We start from the raw sequence: 19,959 nt of genomic DNA, 5'->3' as shown, positions 1-19,959 counted from the left end.
AGGAGTACCTAAAATAGTCTTCCACCTAATGAGACAGTATCTGAGCAAATGGTTACAGTAAATGAACAGCCCACTGCAAAAAAATGACGGTAACTCATCATTAGATACTTGTGTTTAATGCAATAAAATTTTCCTCCACAGTAATTTGGATAATGACAAGTATGCAAGGATTTCTAGCTATTTGCAGAATGAGTGCTTCCTGCTTGCATAAAGCCAAGGCAGAATTCTAGTAACAAATGAATCCAAGCTTACAGAGTTTACTTTCTGGAAGACAGGAGCTCAGACCTTAGAGTTAACAGTGTTTTCTCCAGTCCATATACGTCAATACAAGGTAGAAGGAAGAGATCCAAATGAATATAATCATGTTTGGAAGACAATGTAATTTAGGCATGATTTTTTCATAAAAAATATCTTAGGATAAAGAAAAATGTGTACGGCAACACATACAGGTAAAGCAAGATCAAACTTGTGCACTAAGACAGTGGAGACTTTCAGACTTTCTGTCTTTCTGTCACCCTCTAGTGTAAGGTGTCCCTGCCCATGGTGGGGGATCTGGAACAAGATGATCTTAAAGGTCCCTTCCAACCCAAACCATTCTGCAGTTCTATGAGAGGAACAGGGACACCTGATAGCCATCATACACAGTAGTCCAAAGCATCCTACAGCACAGGGAGTCACGCTGACAGATACACAGAGAGCAGCAGCAAGCAGAAGAGATGCCTACTGGGCCTCCAACTACACAGCTTTGTTTCCAACGGTGACTGGTCAGATATGGTCTAAAGGCAGGTTACTGACTGTGTCACAGAAGTAGCTAAAAAAAAGACACCATGGGACTATGACTGATACTGACATGCACATGCCAGAGGAAGACAGCAAACTACCAGAAAGCAGAGTAGGCGAGCAGGTAAGAGTCATGATTTGCTATGCAGTCTGCTCCATCCTTCCATAAGCCACCTCTAAGCTAAAGGCTGTGCAACCACATTAGGTTAGTGCTAAGCTCAGCATGCAAGCCCTCAAAATGTCACAAACCTGAACAGTCATTTTAATCTGCCCATTACACGATGAACCTGCTGATATTTCAACTTGAGGTTAGAAGGAAGTATTAATTCACCGATTTTGCCCCTTCCATTAAGACTGTAAAGACAGCTGCTTATTGTGGCTGCTCTGATACTGTGGACACAAACCAAATCAAATTAAATAGGAAAAACAATCATTTATTTAAATCAAGCAGCTGTCAGATGGTAGCAATTTCTAATTCTTCACTGTCCAAGATACATCCAATCCAGAAACCAGGAGAATAGATCTCTCTGCCAATGTTTGCAAGCAACATATTTTTGGCTCTTTCTGCATTTCCAAAATGAAACTAATTTGCATCAGCAACACATTTTTACAGATTAGCACTCATAAAACCAGGTAGATGCAGTGGTATGAAACTTCCAGTTTTCTTCTGGTCACATGCTAGAACAAATTGTCCCTGAAGCTTCTGACCACAACTCACTATACTTCTCATAAAGCCTCACACAGCTGCCTGGACAGGTCTCTGCCCTTTAATGGTAATGCAATTTATAGATTATAATCTGATCCAAAAAGCCTACTAAGATAACAGTCTGTGTCATCCTTTTCAAATTAAAATGCTCCATAAAATTCTTCAGTTCTTAAATCTGATCCCATTTCACATTCTGATCCTTTTTAACCACTCAGTTTTATGGATAAGCATGAATTCATACAACTGCTACTTAACCATCTCTCAGTCAAAGGATCTTTTTCCTATTTCCTTTTACACAATGCCTGAGTCACAGAAGGACTATCAGGGACTGCTCACAACTTTAAAGTGTTTTCTTTAAGAAAAGTAGTTCATGGGTTTCCTGGAGGCACAGTTAACTTATTACTGTCCCATACCTAACTCTCAGGTCTGAAACTCAAGAATCTGTACCAGTTTTATGAGCCTGTTTCCAGCCAGCCAGGTCATGACCTACAGTCCTGAAGAACACTTAAGTACACGCACCTGGCAACGGGGCCTTGCGTCTGTACCACTGCCAGACTACTTGCCAACATTTTGTGTCTTATTTGGGGAACATGGCTGAGGGAACTGAGAAATACAGTTACATGAACTTCTCTTGTTTCTTTCTTGTGATACCCAAAAAAGTGATATCCTGTGCTCCTGCAACTCCAGAGCTCCACTGGAATCTGACCTTTCCATACTGGTGCTGGAACACTTATAAAACCACTGCCAAAGTCTGCAAAACAACAAGGACTGATCAACAACCATAAAATGGTTCAAAATTTCCTCCTGTAAACAGGATCAGCTGATTATCCAAGACTGGATAGCTGTAGAAAGGTTCTCATGAAAAAATGCCAATATTGTCAAAAAAAGGCATTTAGGAGAACTGCTACAAATCATAAGAAGTAATACACAGTCCAGTGGAAACACAGACCTGTGACAGACAGTATGGTCTCTTTATGCAAGACACTGTCAAAAAACAATTCATAAACTTAGAAGATATTGATCTCTTTACAGTAGTTTTCTGTGGCTGCATATATTTTGACAGGTAAAAAATATTTTAAAACATAATTGAAAATTCAGTAAACAGAGAACCATTAAACACGCAAGGCTCTCTGCAGTACTGAAGTCAAGCTCAAACTCAACATTTGTTTCTCATTAAAAAAATTCTCAACACAATCAAAACATGTTATGAAGCACTGCCCTAAATAAAAGAATGACCATTTCTCCAATTCTGATCCAAAAGAACAATTAAATTACAAACTGGGGGCTGTGGTGGGAGGGAATACACAAGAGTAGAATGACTCTATAGTCTTCAATTCAGGCCTCCTTTCCTAACATTTTAGGCCTAGAAGTATCTAAAATATTTCCTTTCCTCTCTTATGCACTAAATGTGTGCTAGTCTTCCCTGATAACCTTGTTTAAATATTAGAACTTAATAAATAGACTAGAGACTCCTAATGTTCATGTGAAAAGAACACATTTTAAAGGCTCTCCTGGAAAAGTGAGGGAATCATTTATGACCCTAGAAAAATCAGAAGGGATGATAAGAACACAGGAATATGTAGGGAAAATAACCCTATATATTAATATCTGTCTAGGAGACAATTTAAGATCACGTTTTCTAAATGAAACGTTTTAAAGGTATGATCAGCCCTTATAAAGCTAACTAGTAGAACACAATACTGGCTGCTTTTCAGATTAAGTATTTTACTGCCAGCAGAATCTATTTAGGATGAATGGTTTAGCTAATTCTTGAAAGGTGAAAGTAACAGAACAAGCTCTTCCAAGAGGAAGTAGAAGTGATTCTTCTGCATGTTTAACCACTCCAACAGTATGAAAATTTTTAACTGCTGTTTCTTTCCTCAAGGCAACCTCTCTTACCACTCCTGTGTTCTGCTCTCCTGCTACTGCCTGGTAAGATTTGCTACAGCATTTTCCATGTGCAGCACATGCCAGCTGGCTCTCCAACACATACTGACCTACTGGCCAGCCATCAATACTATGAAACTCATTAGAACTTTCACACTTTGACCTCTAAAAAGTTCAGTTAAAACTAAAAGGGGTAAAGAGTGGAAGGGATGAAAAAACAAGGAAACAAGAGGAGAAAAGAAAGGGAATAATAATACAGCCAGGCATGCACCTGTACTCCAGAGTTAGTCCTTCCCAAATGCTCTTCTACAAAAATGTGTAGAAAAAATGAAGTCCTGTAATTTGGTATTTCTAGCACTAAATGACACATGCAAACAAACTACTGCACTGATGCCTTGTATATCCACATTTTATACTTGTATGCCAAGGCAGGTTACAACTGTAAGGTGAGACTGTGATAAAGTGGAACCATTCATTTGTAAAATACAGTCAGCCTCTAAACCAATTACACAGTCGTGTTCATAGAACTTTTAAAGAGTCAGGTTGGATTGTTTGTACTTTTATAGAACTGGAGAAAGGATGCAAATTACTTTTTCTATAAATGCAATTGACATTGTATTTTTACTCTTTCCCTTCATGCAGGATTTGGAATATGCCTACTTGCACCAAATAAGGCAGAAATGATAGCACTTATTTATTGAGTATTTAGGTAATTTTCTGTTTCCTTTTTGCAGAAGAAGACACACAGCTTTCCCAAGCCTTAAAAAAAGATACCATATCTACATTTTGGTCTGCAATTTGACCCAGAAGTACTTCTAGAATGGTCTTAACTATGATATCAGTTCAATAAAAAATAGTACTTTGACCTCAGCTGATTTTGTTGCTTGCACATGGGTAATGGAAGTGCAAAATTAAGGGCTGAAAATTCTCCCTAATTTTTGGCTTCAGAAATGAATCACAGCAGATATACTTTGAAGAAGTAAGTAGCAAGGTGCTTTTACCCATACACAGCAGCCAAAACTGCTCATTGTTTCTGCAAATGAGACTGAATGCCTCACAACAGGCACACAGAAAATAAATTTTAAAAATACAAATTAAAACTTCTTCAGACTTTTTTTTAATGAATTCCAATTCTGACAGAGTGATGAATAGGCCAGTTCCCCAGGGCAGCATTTAACTATCTTAACCACCTATTTTCTCTTCCTTTCACACTTTTTGTCCTTTTTGTACAATCCAGACTTTGCAGCAACAAGTTGCACTGCATTTTTCTTACATGCCCATGACTCACCCAACACTACAGGGAAAGAAGCAGCATATAAGCAATAACCATGACATGAATATTTAAACTAGGTTCCAAGGAAGAGTCAACAAACTGCAAAACTAAGTGTGATGCTGATACTAAACAAATCAGAAGTTTCCATAAAACCCAGAGTGACTGGACAAAATGGATCATGGGAAAGCATCAACATGCTTAATAAAGGAAGTTATGCTTCTCAAATCTAGTCAGATTCCTTGGAAGAGTCACCAACAAGCATGGCAACAAGGCAGTTAGAGTTGTTAATGTAGAACAACTTCTATAGCCCTTTGGCAGAAGTCTTTCAGAAAAACAAAACTATAACAGGATAAGCAGTAAGGCTTTCAAATGGAAGAAAATATTGGTTAAAGACAGAAAAATCGGTGCCAGGAATATGGTATTTTTAGTCTTCAGAATTCATGTCATCAGGTGATTTCCACAGGCATCTGGGCTCAGTTCTACACCTGCCAATATACTGACATGTCAGATAAATGGCCTAGGAAATGGGAATGAGAAGTGAAATGACAGTTTGCTGATGCTGATGAACTACTCAAGGACTAAACAACTGCCTGTAACCTGCAGAGGCACCTTATTTGCAATACACTGAGAACAAGGCAAATTAATTCAACACAGACTACAAAAGAAAACACAATCCTAGCTTAATACATTAACTGAAAGACTCAGAAATGGTATCTCAAAGATGTAAACAATACAAAACCAAACTGAGCCTAACAAGCAATCCACCTCTACTCTCCCTGAGCCTAGAGGTACCTCTTCCTTACTGACAGGGTGGTCAAACACTGGAACAGGCTCCTAAAGAGGTGGCTGATGCCCCATGTCTGTCAGTGTTTAACAAGCATTTGGACAAAACCCTTAATAACAGCCTTTAATTTTCAGCCAGCTCTGAATTGGTAAGGCAGCTGGAGTGGATGATCACTGTAGGTCCCTTCTAACTGAACTGCTCTGTTCTATTCATCAGCTGTTAAATAGGCAAACCAAATACTAGGAACTTTTAGGCCATGAGTAGGAAATGCAATGTAAATTATGACACTATTTTAGAAATCCATGCTGCATACAGCTTTGCTTCCCTTCATTTTATTTATTTGACACAGAGAGACACAATGAGGTCTCTCAAACCACAAGTAACATGGAAAAGCTGATTAAGAAAAACTGTTCACTTTCTTCCTACACAAGAGGACGGGAATATTAAATGAAATTGACAGGAGACAGTCTCAAAACCAAAAGAGCACAGTCTCCACTCAGATGGGGGATGCCGTGAATGACAGATTTTCATATGGGTTGAAAAAAACAACTGAATAAGCTCATGGAAGAGAACCACAGGTGGATGGCACTACTTCTCACTCAGAAGTCTTAGCAACAATCACTATATCTTCACCACACATTTTGGAAGGTATCATTGTTGGCTTGTTCTAGCCTTACAGCCTTCACTAGACACCTACTGCAGAGATAGGGAAGGAAAACAGAAGAGATGTTTGCTAAATGAACCTTCAACATACAATTAGGAAGCACTACAACTGAACAAAACTGTAAAGCTAAGATAGCATATATGCAGTTCCATGTGTGCTCCTTATATATCAAGCAACAGAAAAGGTACAAGAAAGAGCATAAATACTGACACTCCAGTTCACCAGCTATTTTGGAACTTTCACATTACATGTTTAAGTTGTTCAAGCCTGAACTAATGAAGTATCTGACACCAGCATCACATTCTGCCTCTCTGTAGATCTGACCACAGAACAGGAAAAAATGCTGGGTTTGCCTTAGTGTTGGCTATTCACCCAGTAATTCTTAGTTGATTCTTAGTCACCCAAAAATTCTTATTTGATCTGTCTCCTACAGGCCATCTCCAGTTTCCACCCCAAAGATCCTTTTCCCAAGCTTGTCTCTGGCCTTTGCCATCTCTCTCCAGAGATCATTGCTACTGAGCCTTTCAAAGTGCAGCACTTCAATTGTTATGCCCTTTTCATCTTTTGATTCATCATCCTCTTTGACTTTCAGCTTTATTTTCTCTCTCTAACACAATGGATCATTGTCAGGTCTGTCAGTGCACAGGTGGCCCTCAGTTCTAGTCCTTGTGCATTTTAACTATCAATTCCTCCAAACTCATCCAGTCCTTTTCAAGTACCAATTTTTTCTATGGGATCAAAGACTGATGTGCAGGTTTATGCACCAGTAAGTCTCCAATCATAGTTTTTCATCACTCTGCTTTTCTTTCTTTTCTTTCTTTTGCTTTTTCATCACTTGCCTTTCTGGACAAGTAAGAGCACAAGGGACACCAACACAGGAGAGGCAGAGGAATTGTCAGTACTCAGAAAAGCCACTGCCCCAAAAGCTGAGTTCTTGAAGCGATTCCTTTCCCAATAGGACACAGTACAACCAAAAGCATTTTCACTGTTTATCCATGTTAAACAGTAATATATCTCACTGCTATGTTTGTAAAACATGTAATGAAAAACCTGGGGGGAAAGTGTGTTTAAACTCATCTATCCCAAAAATGCTTATGACTTCATAGCTGTCTGCCAAAAGAAACCCACTTATACTATGGCAAAAAGTTGTTTATGCTCTTCTACAGAATACCTTTAGCTTAGTAGCAGTCCACTAAAGTAGCAAAGTCCACTGAACCCTACCTAGAAAGGCCAGACTCTACAAAGGATTTTCAAACCTTGATCTTTGAGGTTCAGTACAGAAGCTAGTCATAGAAACAGCAAAATGGAAAAACATCTGCTTTTGACAAGCACATGTCAACACTTCCCTTAAGCAGAGCAACAGTGAGAGGGCTGCAGAGTCTCAGCTTCAGCTGCAGTGCAGATCAGCTCACAGAAGAATCACGTTCATTCAACTCTGCAAACCATACATCTTACATACGAGTATGAGTGCAAACAGCTGAACTGAAACGGACAATGTTCATGATCAGGAACTGAGATCACCTGAAAATGTTATGGATGAAGCAAGCCTTTGGGGAATTTTTATGGAACTCCACTCATACAGGAAGTAAAAGCTTGTCCAAGATTTATAACAGAAACTCCAGTAGAATTTAATACAGTGAGTAAAGGTGTTTTTGAAATTATATCAAAAAATAAAATCATGTTTATTTTTAACATGGCTTCTGATTTACCTTTTATTTGAAGTAAAATCCTACATATTACATTTTGTTATAGTTCAGGTTTTGTTTCATTGTTATTCCTAAATCTGTATGTGGACACTGATACAGTAAGTTGGTAACATACAGTAAAAAGGTGGCACCTGAAAATGAGGCTCCTTGAGTATTCCAACCAATTCTGCAACATTTTCATCCTTATTTACTAAGGGACTGATGTCTTCAAGAATTTCATTCACCAGCTCCAGGTTGTTGTCACTGACAGCCTCAAGTTTAGAATCTTCCAGTCGCTCGTGAGCCTGTAAGATTAAATACACGAGACTATAATGTAAATAAGTTTCGAGTGGTTCAAATCTATAAACTTTTCAAGTAATTTCTCAGTGCAAAATTCAGCAGAAAAGTCAGAAAAATTATATATAGGATAACCTGATTAACTGCTGAAGGATTTTGCATGCTCAACTACAGGATCCAATAAACTTTATAAGCAGCACATACCAGAGAGGCTTTTAAGTGCATATTTCCTCTATGCTATACACAACAAGCACTGCTCTATCAACAGTACAGCACCTCAGGACCTTCCCTGCTTTGGAACCCTGGACAAGTACACCTTCTAGAAGCAGGGCATAAAAGGAACTATGGGATCTTTTCAGAGTCTGCAAGAAAAACATTTACCTCAGACTCCTCCCATTCAAACACCTTCTGAACAGCACATTCTACCTGCTAAAATCTGCCTAACTGAAGGAAATGCTAAAGAAAAGTTGAGGTCAAAGGCAGCCAGCAGTATCCTGGGCTGCATTAAAAGTGTTACTGGAATAGTGAGTGTTACTCAGCACTAGTGAGGCCACACCTGGAACACTCTGGACATTCTGGAAAGAGCTCAGTGAAGGGCCACAAATATGATGAAGGGTCTGGAGTACCTCACATTTGAGGAAAGGTTCATCAAGCTGGGACTGTTCTGCCCAGAAAAGAGAAGGCTCAGGGAAATTTCAACAATGTGTATAAAAGGTATACTATGCAAAGAGAACGGGGACAGCCTATTTCCAGTGGTGAATGGTGACAGGACAGCAGGCAGTGGGCATAAAATGAAACTCAGGAAGCTCTGTCTGAACATCAGGATACACTTTTTCCAGTGTGAGGGTGACTGAGCTCAGAGCAGATGGGATTTTCCCTCCTTGGAGATACTCAAAAGCTGTCTGGATGTGGTCCTGAGCAACCATCTCCAGGTGGCCCTGCTTGAGTAGGGAGAGTTGGACCAAATGCCCTCCAGAGGTCCCTTACAGCCTCAGCCATCCTGTGATTCTTTGATAACATTTCATCTATTTCTAGAGCTATTCCTGCAGACATAATCATTTCCTGAACTCTGCAGATACTGAAATTCATTGAAAGGTAGGTGCTTTGAGCAGGAAGAGAAGCATCTCTGCTTAATTTATTTATTACAGACAGGGCTCTATCACAGAACTAGGGAATAAGAGGAGGCAAAAAATAACACAGATTCTCAATTAAAAGTTATTTTCAACACTGTAGCAACAAGAAATTTACAAAGGAGCAATTACTTTGGCATACAGAGGCCAAATACATAATAGATATAATTCAGAGTCAGCTATATATACTTCCCACAGATAAAATGTGAAGGTATGTGAGCACTTCTGCTCTCTTATTACTGCTTTAAAACTGACAATAAAATAAAATTTTGGTAAAAGCAGAGAACTTTGCTTCCTAAATCATCTAAGTATTAAATTGTACTTCATATCTATAAAATGCTATTTCTGCAGGCCTGATGGCCAAACTCTGGAAAGGTTAACTTAACAGAAGGGCATTTCAAACATTCCCCAACACCAACACACACAAACCAAACAACTGTAATTACAAAGTTATAGGAAGCTCGGCACCTACACACATTCTCCTTTATAAGGGAATGCTATTTTGTACAGAACACATACAGTAAACAATATCCTTCTTTTACAATTTAGTTCTTTTACAGCAAGTAAAAACATAAATCTAGTGATTTTTAGATATAACCCAACTGCAAAACCTTTTTAAGATTAGAGAATATGCGTTACCTTTTTTCTCACTCCTTGTTTTCAAAAAACCACCACTAACACTAAGTGATATAATCTAAATACAAATTTTCTCACTCTCCACTCCAGAATCAAGGCCATGTATATACTGGGGAACATAAAGTTTTATCAGTAAACAATCTCTGATCCTGTAATATGTTGAGGAGTAACAGGATATGGAATGGTATGAATAAGTTAAAAACCAAACAAATAGGAATAACTAACTTGGATATTGCAATTTTTTTTTTCATTTCAACAGAACATTTCAGAAATACTGATGCTGACTTTAACCTTTCTGTGCATTCAGTATATATCATACCTGCCAAATGTTCAAATAGTAAGGCTTTTACCTCCAACAATCTGACATCTTAAATACTGGACTAAATGCTTTTAGATTACTCCCAAGATTTTTCCTTGGCCTGGGGTGGGCATTCACCTGGTCTCCTGTAGGCTGTGATATAATGCTAAAAGCAGTAGTGTAACAGCAGAAAGAAGATAAAGTTTTGAGGTTTGAGAGAATAGTTAACAATCCAGGAGAAGAGAATTTTGATACCATAGCTCCGCAGCAAAACTGAGGAAAATTCATGCTTGTTTAAAGTTCAACAGTTATTTTCCAAAAAGTATATTAATTCTAAAGACTAGTTAGGATTGAACACAAACATCAGCATAAGAAAGATATGGAGTTGGGGCTGTTAAGTCTGGAAAAGAGAAGACTCTGTGAAGACCTTATAGCAGTCTTTCAATACTTAAAGGGAGGAGCTTACAAGAAAGATGGGAACAAATTTTTAGTAGGGCCTTTAGCAATAGGGCAGGGCATCATGATTTTAAACTAAAAGAAGGTAGACTGGGACTAGATATAAGGAAGAAAAGTTGTAGGATGGTTGTGGTAAAACACTGCAATAGGTTGCCCAGAAAGGTTGTAAACACTCCATCCCTGGAAACAATCAAGGTCAGGCTGGACGGGGCGCTGAGCAACCTGATCTAGTTGAAGATGTCCCTGGCTCATTGCAAGGGGGTTAGACAAGGTGACCTTTAAAGGCCACTTCCAACCAAAACTACTCTATGATTCTATAAACACCAGTGACAGGAAAAAACATTTTACAATGATAACAGTTCTCCTTTCCTCTACCACCTACTGAAAAGTGGAAAGGTTCAGTGAAAGAACCCTATCCAAAAAACCCCCTGTAATTTCTACCTTATTACCTTTATTCTACACAGGAAAAGTGTGAAATGAATGTAACCCAGTTTTAAAAGATCAGCCAAAATGCACTGCGAAATACTGTAAACTAACTACTATACTTATTGTTCACCTTCATTTATTTAAGGACCAAAAGGAGAAAACAAGTTTGTATAGCTTTTGGCACATTTCCCCAAGTTTCTTATTGTCCTTTTTGGTGTACTTTACATAATGATTAGTCTTAATAACTGGCTAATAAAGGAAAATGAAAAAGCTTTTGCATTTCTGGCCTGCTTTGAAATGATTCTGCTGTAACAATGTAACCATCTCAGAGAACTGAGATGACTGAGAACTGAGAACCAGCTCTTCTAATAGAAAAGCAAGTTTATGTATTTTTAGGGACAAATATGTGAATTACATACGCTTCACCAAATGTGTTTTGCTCTTATCCTTATTTAGCACTGCTTGTTAAGACTGAGGATTTTTCCAAAATAATTACTAAGAAAATATGAGTGCAGTCACACCATGTGAACACAATTAAAACCTTTAAGCATTCTAGATAAAGCATGTGTATAGTTAAGAATCTGTTTCTGTTACAAGCACTTTTTTTACATCTGCTAGTCATTAAATTCCACCTAATTGTTAGTGGCCATTAAAGCACAAATTCTTTATAAGAAAAAAAGGCTTTGCAGTGAACATTTTCTTCGTGATAAATATTAAAGATGACTTATGCAGCAGACACTTAAAGTTGTTCCCATTGTCAGTAAAAAAATGCTTTTACTTACTCTAGTAAATTTAGTACACAAATCTTTCTCTCTGCAGTCATCTCACCAGCAGATAACACACTTCCATTACTTCTAAGTTTATTACTGTGCCATGTCTTCAACTTAAAACCAATTTTTTTAACAGCTAAACAGAAGTAGATTCTTACATGAATTCTCATGAGAAGTTTTCCTTTCCAGATTTTTATACTGAACAAAATCCATTGGCAACAATCCTTTAGCTTTACAGAGGATTTCATGCCTGCCCAGAGGGCACTGCTTTCAGATGTCTATTCCTATTAAAGAGACAGCTGTATTTAAGTTAACTGGGTTTTCCTCATGAAAGGAGCTTATTTTTATGAAGTAAGATTAAGAACATATATAAGTGATGTGCAGTATTTGTCTGCATTTCCTACTGGTAAGGCCAGCTACATTTTAATTAAAGAGTCCAAAGATTTTTTTGCAAATATCACCTTACATTTTTATAATTGATTGCTACCACCCATACATAAAAGATTTTTGTAATCCAAGAACAAAAACTTAGGATAATCCATGTTTTAGAGAGCTGACAATCAAAGATAAAATTATTAGTCTGAGATCCAGTAAAGGGCATGGAGAGAATATTTTCCTGGCATATCAGAAAGTAGTTTTGAGCTAAAGATGAAAAGAAAACATTTTTATGCCACAGGATAATGAAGGTGACTGCTCTCACTTTTCATCTCTGGCAAAACCACTAAAAGTCAGAAGGCATATGGGTTATGCACACAACAGCGGTTACAAGACTACATTAAAATCAACTGCTTCTTATTCCAAATATTATGATTTTTCCTCATAAATAATGTAACCACATTATTTCTGTAATCTTTGAATTTTTTATCTTCCTCTAGATTTTTCCATACAACTATTAACCAGCATGCAGAGAAGTTATGAACTCTTCACCTTCAAGCCGGTCTTCAAGTCTTTTAATAAGATGAACCAACAACGCGTTGTGGATACCTCAATCCACACTCAATGTTCACAAAATAATGTAAGAGTTAAAACATTTCCAGATTCTACTCAAAGCAGCAAATTTAAATACCTTAGCAAGCGATCTTACGATGGGGTTTTCCATAATTCCTTTAAGAAAAATCAGGTCTATTTCTTCAGCACCTGTCGATGTCGGCAGATCGGTAAGGTTGTCTAAGACCTGCTGCATGGCTGCTGACAAAACAAAAACAAAAAGTAAATACTGACCAAAACAGGCTTCCATAAGGAGCAAAAGCTCTAGGAAACACCACAACATTAACTTTAAAGATGTTAAGCAGTCAAATACATTTACTGAGAACAAAGGGACAGAACAGAAAAAGAACTTTGTGTGTGTGTCTGAAAATGAAATACAGGTTGCATCCAACTGAATCCAGGCCCAGCACATTCCTTCCAAGATTTGCTACTAAGGATTGAAAAAACAAGTATAAACTATGTATAAAGTATGCATAATCTTCCAAATACAATAAAATCAAGTCCTTCAGTACTCTTTTTATTTCATAATTTTCAGAAGTTTTCAGCCCTCATACCTACAGCAACCCACAAGTTTTACAATGCCTGGAGAGGCAGATTCACTGTTGTAAAAATGACCACACAGTTCCAAACCAATTTTTTTAAATCAAAAATTTGCTTCCAAGGCAGCTCTTACTGTGGGAACACTTGTGTCCACCCCAGCAGTCCTTCACAGCCAGTCCTGACCCACTGCACTCTGGCACTAAGTGCACTAACACCAGCCTGGTCCCACAGCACACTGCAGTGGGAAGCACACCCTACAATGAGAAATGCATCATGCCTGCCCAGTACCCTCAGACTTGCTGAGAGAACCACTCTTGGCTGAGAGTCAACAATGCTGCCTCAAGAAATGTCAGGAAATGCCACCATCCCAGCTGTCTGATCCCCTGAAGTCATCAAGGTGAGTTAAGAGAATTTGCTCTTGTTCTTAACTTTACTCTTTTAAACTCCTGCCAAGCTATATATGCATGCTCAAATAGACACACACACACACAGGTGTATTAACAAAATCTCCTGCTGAGATCCCCAACAAGCCCAGAAGCCTTGGAATAACCACTGTGTTCTGCAATGCTCTGCATGTTGCAGAGTAGTATATATCAAGAAAATTAGAAAAGCCTATATATGCCCCTTCTCCCACACAGGAATTAACCTTTAAATTTCCTCACTGCTTTATAATGAAAGCTATTATGAAACTGCACAGTAACAGAACAAACCGCATTTCTCAACACCTACTTTCTGATTCTAATTCTTCCTAGAAAATTCCATCAGAAGAAAAAAATTTCAGGCCATTCTTTCTGTTGAGTGGAACTGACTTTTTAACAAGTAAATCAACTCACATGCAACATTTTAACTACAGCAGTGCATGTCAAAAGACCTGTACTATGTTAAATCTTTTAACCACACTTTTCGTTTCAAAAAAAGTGAATTTTCTGTGAAACCATGAGTAGGAGGGAAAATAACACTTTATGTTTTCAGATTTTGAAGCAGCATTATTTCTATTTTGTAACAGACAAAGTCCTGTCAGCAACCATACATTATATAAAGTCACAAAATTACCATGCAAACAGTCCACAACTTCCCCAGACTAGGTAGGTCCTACATCCTGACTAGTTCAGCTGCAGATGAAACTGCCTTCTTCATATTTTCTCAATTCCCAGTTTCAGACTTGTGACTTTTAAAGTAGTCATGCAAGCTGTACTATCTGCAGAAGTGGGCAGATGTTTCTGGCCAATTTATGTCATAGGTGCTGCATAATAATGCAAGTGTTAGAATAAGAAGCTTTCTTTACATTTTTAACAGTTATGCAAATTCTTTTTTAAGGAATTTCAGGTTAGCACTTTTTCTCCTACAAATAATTGGAGAAAATGCAAAGCTTCCTTGAAGCCAAAGTATGCATCTCAACTACCAGCTGCAATTCCAGCATCTTTGGTCATATTATCTCCATGACATTATCCTGTTTCTTACTTAAGCTTTTCAGAATTCTGCCTTAGATCAAATTTTAAAAAATAGTCCCTAATAGTCCCTTTATCATCAAAAAGAAAATGTTAATAGCAATGTTAAGCTTCAGAAAAATGTCTTCATGCAAGTAGTCAGGGTATTTTCAAATTAATATTTTATTCAATAAAGGTTCCACAAACATCTAGCATCAGAACTACTTAAGTATATTTCAGCATTTTTAGAAAACAGCAACCAGCTTTATCAACATGCAGAGATCAAAATATTCACAAAGGCAGACTTGCATTCCAGGTCATCAAAACCAAAACCAGCTGTTCTCAGAAACAGCTTCCTACAGTCGTGTGTTGGCTGTCTCATGGCACAGCCATCACAGCAAGAGTTTCTTAGCTATAAATAGTGTTGTCTCAATATTAGAAAGCAAACCAAAAATGCAGGATAAGGCACCTTTACCCATGCTGTATTGTTTATGTTTAAACACAGTAAGAGGCTCAATATTGCCTCAGTGTAGATAGTTCCCCATCTTAAAGGGAAAATTTTTCTAAGTAGTTGAATAAAAAATAATACCTTCAAGTATCCCTGTGTTTTAATCAGTTACAATGTTAAGCAAAAAAATTTTAGACTGAGAGAAAGGTTAAGCTTCAACAGTCTTTGCACCTGTTACCTAGCACAGGGTAGGCAGAGGAGCATTTATATGCCTCACCATGTTTCACTGCTTTACACTCACCTGGCAAAATATTCAGAACATGATCGAATGTTATTTGCCAAAAAAAATATCAAGTGCATATTCCAACAGGAATTATATCTGCTGGTTTATTCAAAAAGAATAGACCACAAATATATGGATACTTTTTTTGATGGACTAGACAAAGCATTTTAATCTCAGTGTTTTGTGTGTATTATACAAGTCATGAGCCTCTTTCAAATATAGTTCCTGTTGACTGTGAAAAGCTGGTCTTTGTTCACATGTGAAAATAGCTTTGAAAGTCTAAGCAATATACTGACTACATATGCCTTAGATATTCATACATGTACTTCAAAAAAATTTGATTTATCTAAAGACTAAGGGCAGAAGTGGGAGGAGGGGAAGACACTTTGGGAAATGTATTATGGAACCGTTTCTGCTGTATCTATTCAAGAGGCTTTCATTTACTCATTTCTAGGGTCTATTAGACAACAAACAACAGGAGATACTTTGTTTCCAGGCTTAATTATAATGATCTTTCAGAATAATGTAGATTCACATGGAATTTCAAGTAGCACTCATTTAAACAATTTCACTTTTTTCTTTTCAGGGATAAAGCCACCTTAGCACTTTTGAAAAAGCATCTTCTCTTATTCCTGAGCAGCAGGAATGAAAGCAGAAGATGAAAGTACTTAGGTAGGAAAGTTTTACTTAAAAGATCAGCTCCTACCAAGCAAGAAACAGATGGAACTGAGGAGTTTTGAGACTACCAAATCTAAATATCCCATCAAGAATTGCCTTTTGAGGTTCACATCTCTTTTGAGGTGAATCTGCCCCTGAAATGTTGATAGAACTTACTGAGGGGTAGAAAGTGCTGTAGAACTTACATTCAAGTCAGGCATACTGAAGAACTAAGGACTACATGAACAAACTGCATAAACCAGGTTGTCAGAAGTCCTTATTATTTTTGTGTACTTTGGTGTACAATAAAGAGAAAATGTGTGCTTTTCCAGTGGAAAACTAATTGGGTCTCTCTTCCCTCTCTTGTCCCATTTTTACAGGAAAATAATAAGACTCTAGTGACTTTCAGGGCTCTACCATTCACCTCCCTCTCTCTGAAGACAAGACTGTTTCTATATTCAATGACCCATCTGGGGAAAATGTTAAACTCATCACAACACATAAGGATTTGTTTTAGTGAGGACACCATGAGACAGGCATGGCTGACTACAGTGGTTAACAAAACCAATGAGGAACACATGTGTATTACAAGAAACCCACTGACAACAGCCTCCAGACACGCCAGGAGGAACTGGGTGGCAGAAACAAACTCTCAGTTGAGGCGAGGTGCTGAAATACAGGGATTCTTAGGAAAGGGTGACAACAGAACTGAGTCTGAGCTGGGACTCCTAAGAAAAATGAGATTACAACTCCAGCCCCCGGCTTTCGTGACAGGGAATACACAAAGAATTAATTTCCACAGTCAATTTTCAAAGAACATCTTCATAACCGCAGCAAGTTTAAAGCCTCAAGCAAGACTCAGCAGGAACATTCTGGTCTGCTGTGTACATGCACTGAGCAATTTATTCCTACTATACATATGACCCCACATTCAGGCAAACTAGTTTGTCATTTGAACCCCATTTCAAAAAGGGAAAGGGGCCAAAGAGATGTTAATTGATCTCTGTGGCAAACAGCATGCATCCTGAGGTGTGGGAATACAGAAATCCCACTTCCTAATGCAAAATTTACTAACCAGAATTAAATCCTCCTAATTCCCACAGAGTTCTTCAGACAACCAAAGGATGTTTCAAAGGTTTAATCTACACATCGTACCTTACAATAGTAAGTTCAGATCAAACAGATGTAAAAGATACCCTGATAACTCCTTTCTTCTTGTAATTGTAAGAAAGAGGCAAGTTTTCACCAAGCTCTCAGCTGTGATCCTTCTACCAAATTTGATTTTTATTCTTTCTTTCAGTGTCTAATTCTTGACTGCATTAATTCTATGTAGAGGAAAGAGGAAGCATACATTTAAATAAATTTTCCAGATTTGCAGACAGAAGACAAATGTGTCACTCACTGGGGAAAATTAAAGCTTTTCAGAATGAATATTTTGCACAATTTTTTTTAGCTCAGCTTCATTTTATTAGTCTCCAAGCTTACAAAATAACAGGAATGAAAAGAAAATTATGTATAATATATTTAAATAAACATGCATATTTATTTCCACATGGCCTACTCATCTGGATAGAAAGTTATAATAAATACCTCAAGGACTACTGGAGAGGCAGGTACTCCACACAAAGTCTAGAAAGTTAGATTAAAATCTTGTCACATACATAAACTTCAGAAATAGTCTCTTGTGTAATTTAAAACCTTTTCAAGAGGGATATATTGAAGTTTCACAAGCCACACAATAAGCTCAGACAAAAGATTAATTTTTAACTTCGCCAGCCCTTAACCAATGACAACTCTGTAATTTTTTTCCCATTTCTGTCTAAGGTTTTTAAATAATGATCATTATGCTTAAATAAAAGGCAAGGGAAAAAACAAAGCTATTTTGTCTTGGCCACTTCTCTCCCCACTCACAAATTATAGCATTTTTGGCAGTCTAGAACACAGAAAAGGAGTACCTATGAACAAGTTAACATTCTGAGAATATTTCATGAGTTCATTCACAAACAGGCTATTGACCAAGACGATATGAAAGGCTGACAAAGCTGTCTTACTACTGCTAGAGTACATTTCAGAAGCCATATTTTCAGATAGAAGTCTCTAGGGAAGCACTATGCAGTGAGCACATGCAACATTATGTTTGTGTTTTCCCAGCCAGCAGCTGCATGCACTGAGCAGGATCACTCTCAGCAGCAGCTCCAGAGCAGCGAGTGCTACAGGAGTGGTGGAGCTCTGCAGTTCCACCCCAGGCTCCTCTGCAAATCAGGCACCTGCTCCACAGCCACTGCTGACTGCAGCAGGGTGCAATGACAGTCCTTCAAACACCCAGTCACACACCTTGCATCTCTGTCTGACAGACACTGCCAAGCAGGGAGCGCTGGGCCAGCCCTGGACAGCCACCTGAACTCAGACATTCCTGGGCAGGGTTCCATTGTAACATCACTCAGGCACCTCTCCTAAACGGGACCCCTTCCTCAGGCTGCAAACATAGCAGATCTCCTCTAAAACACAGAAAGATTGATTAATGAAGAAACCTGTTGTCTGCAGCATGAACACTTTACTGACTGCAGAATCATACATGGCAATGAATTTTTAAAGGAAGAACGAAGTCTAATTGATAAGAATGAATGTTCCTCTGGATATTCAAATTCTGCCCACTAAATTGCTGCACATTGAAAAGAAAGAACGTAAGTGCTTAGAAAAGTTTATTAATTTTTTTTACTTCATTTTCTCCAAGTCTACTGCCAAGCCAAGATGGAACTATTTTAACATACCTATAAATAGAGGCTCAAGCAGTCCCTACCCTTATCAAACCTGGCTCAACTATATCTTTCATGCCCATGTTTCATGACTGTGAAGGTCACAAAAGCTATAGGGAAGAGCCAACAATCCTTTCCCAGCTTGAACACTGCAGACATACTTCTTTCAGGCTGCGAAGATTGTCTAAAAAAAGACGAAGCACAAATTTTCTGATGAACAGATGGACCTCACAGCTGCATCTTTGGAAAAAATAAATGCACTATTTAAAAGTAATCTCAGCAAAGATAAAAAGGGAACAAAACATCAAAACTCCAAAACTAGCATATTAAAAAGCTTAAGTCTTATTTAAAATACATATATCATGACCAACAACAAGACATTGAGGATAGATACACTAAAATCTAGTTTTAAGGAAATTATGTCAGACTTCTCTTTCTTAAAGGATTGCCAAGAAAAATATTTCATAAAGTACAAAGGCAATTAACTTCATGCTAACTAAGCTTGATGCTTTGAAGATAAGCCTATGTAAGTGTTAGGTATTACCAAGTTTTCTGACCTTTTTTAATTAGAGGAAGAATGATGCAAGCTTCAGGCACAGAAATTATTAACTGAGGAAGGACACACGCACACAACAGACAAGAATACAGAAAAAAAAATCTTTAAGCACCATACAGCACAAAGCAGAGCATGTACGAGCAAGTCAACTAAAAGTTTTTTAAAAGGTTGAATTTAAAATTTTATTTGTGTGTTTTTACTTTTTCTCTACGGATATTAGGAAAGTATACACTGATGTCACGCAAAGAGTACTGTACGTTAAATGAGTACTAGGACATGCCCAGGAGAATTTTCAATTTTGGTGAAGAAAGACTGTACTACCCTTAGTTCTTCAACTACCTTAGTAGTTCAGGTACTGGAGAAATATATTTGAACAGATTTTTAAATGAAGGCAAAACATTCAGTGGATCAGCAGTCTAAGATTCTACTTTGTAGTCAAAAGTTACAGGAGAAATTCAACAAAGTTTCAGAATGCATCCTGCACTACACTCAAGTTATACAAGAGGCTGAGCT

At 37.8% G+C, this 19,959-nt stretch overlaps 1 protein-coding gene across 3 annotated transcripts in view; it reads right to left on the bottom strand.

The window, feature by feature from the left end:
• Nucleotides 1–19,959, bottom strand: part of PALS2 (protein associated with LIN7 2, MAGUK p55 family member) — a 59,446-nt gene that overhangs the window by 18,795 nt on the left and 20,692 nt on the right. For 2 of the 3 annotated variants that reach the window (XM_036379118.2, XM_036379120.1), the window contains exons 2-3: nucleotides 12,859–12,977; nucleotides 7,932–8,084 (exon numbers count right to left, since the gene is read on the bottom strand). In XM_036379118.2, the coding sequence (XP_036235011.1) occupies nucleotides 7,932–8,084; nucleotides 12,859–12,975 (270 nt within the window). In that variant the 5' untranslated portion in view covers nucleotides 12,976–12,977. Of the gene's footprint in view, nucleotides 1–7,931; nucleotides 8,085–12,858; nucleotides 12,981–19,959 lie in introns of all 3 variants that reach the window. The other variant, XM_036379119.2, reaches the window with a different exon arrangement.

Source organism: Molothrus ater, chromosome 1 (genome assembly GCF_012460135.2).
Source record: "Molothrus ater isolate BHLD 08-10-18 breed brown headed cowbird chromosome 1, BPBGC_Mater_1.1, whole genome shotgun sequence".
NCBI lineage: Eukaryota > Metazoa > Chordata > Aves > Passeriformes > Icteridae > Molothrus > Molothrus ater.
Note: the sequence above shows the minus strand (reverse complement) of the source record. Positions and strands in the feature narration are given on the sequence as shown.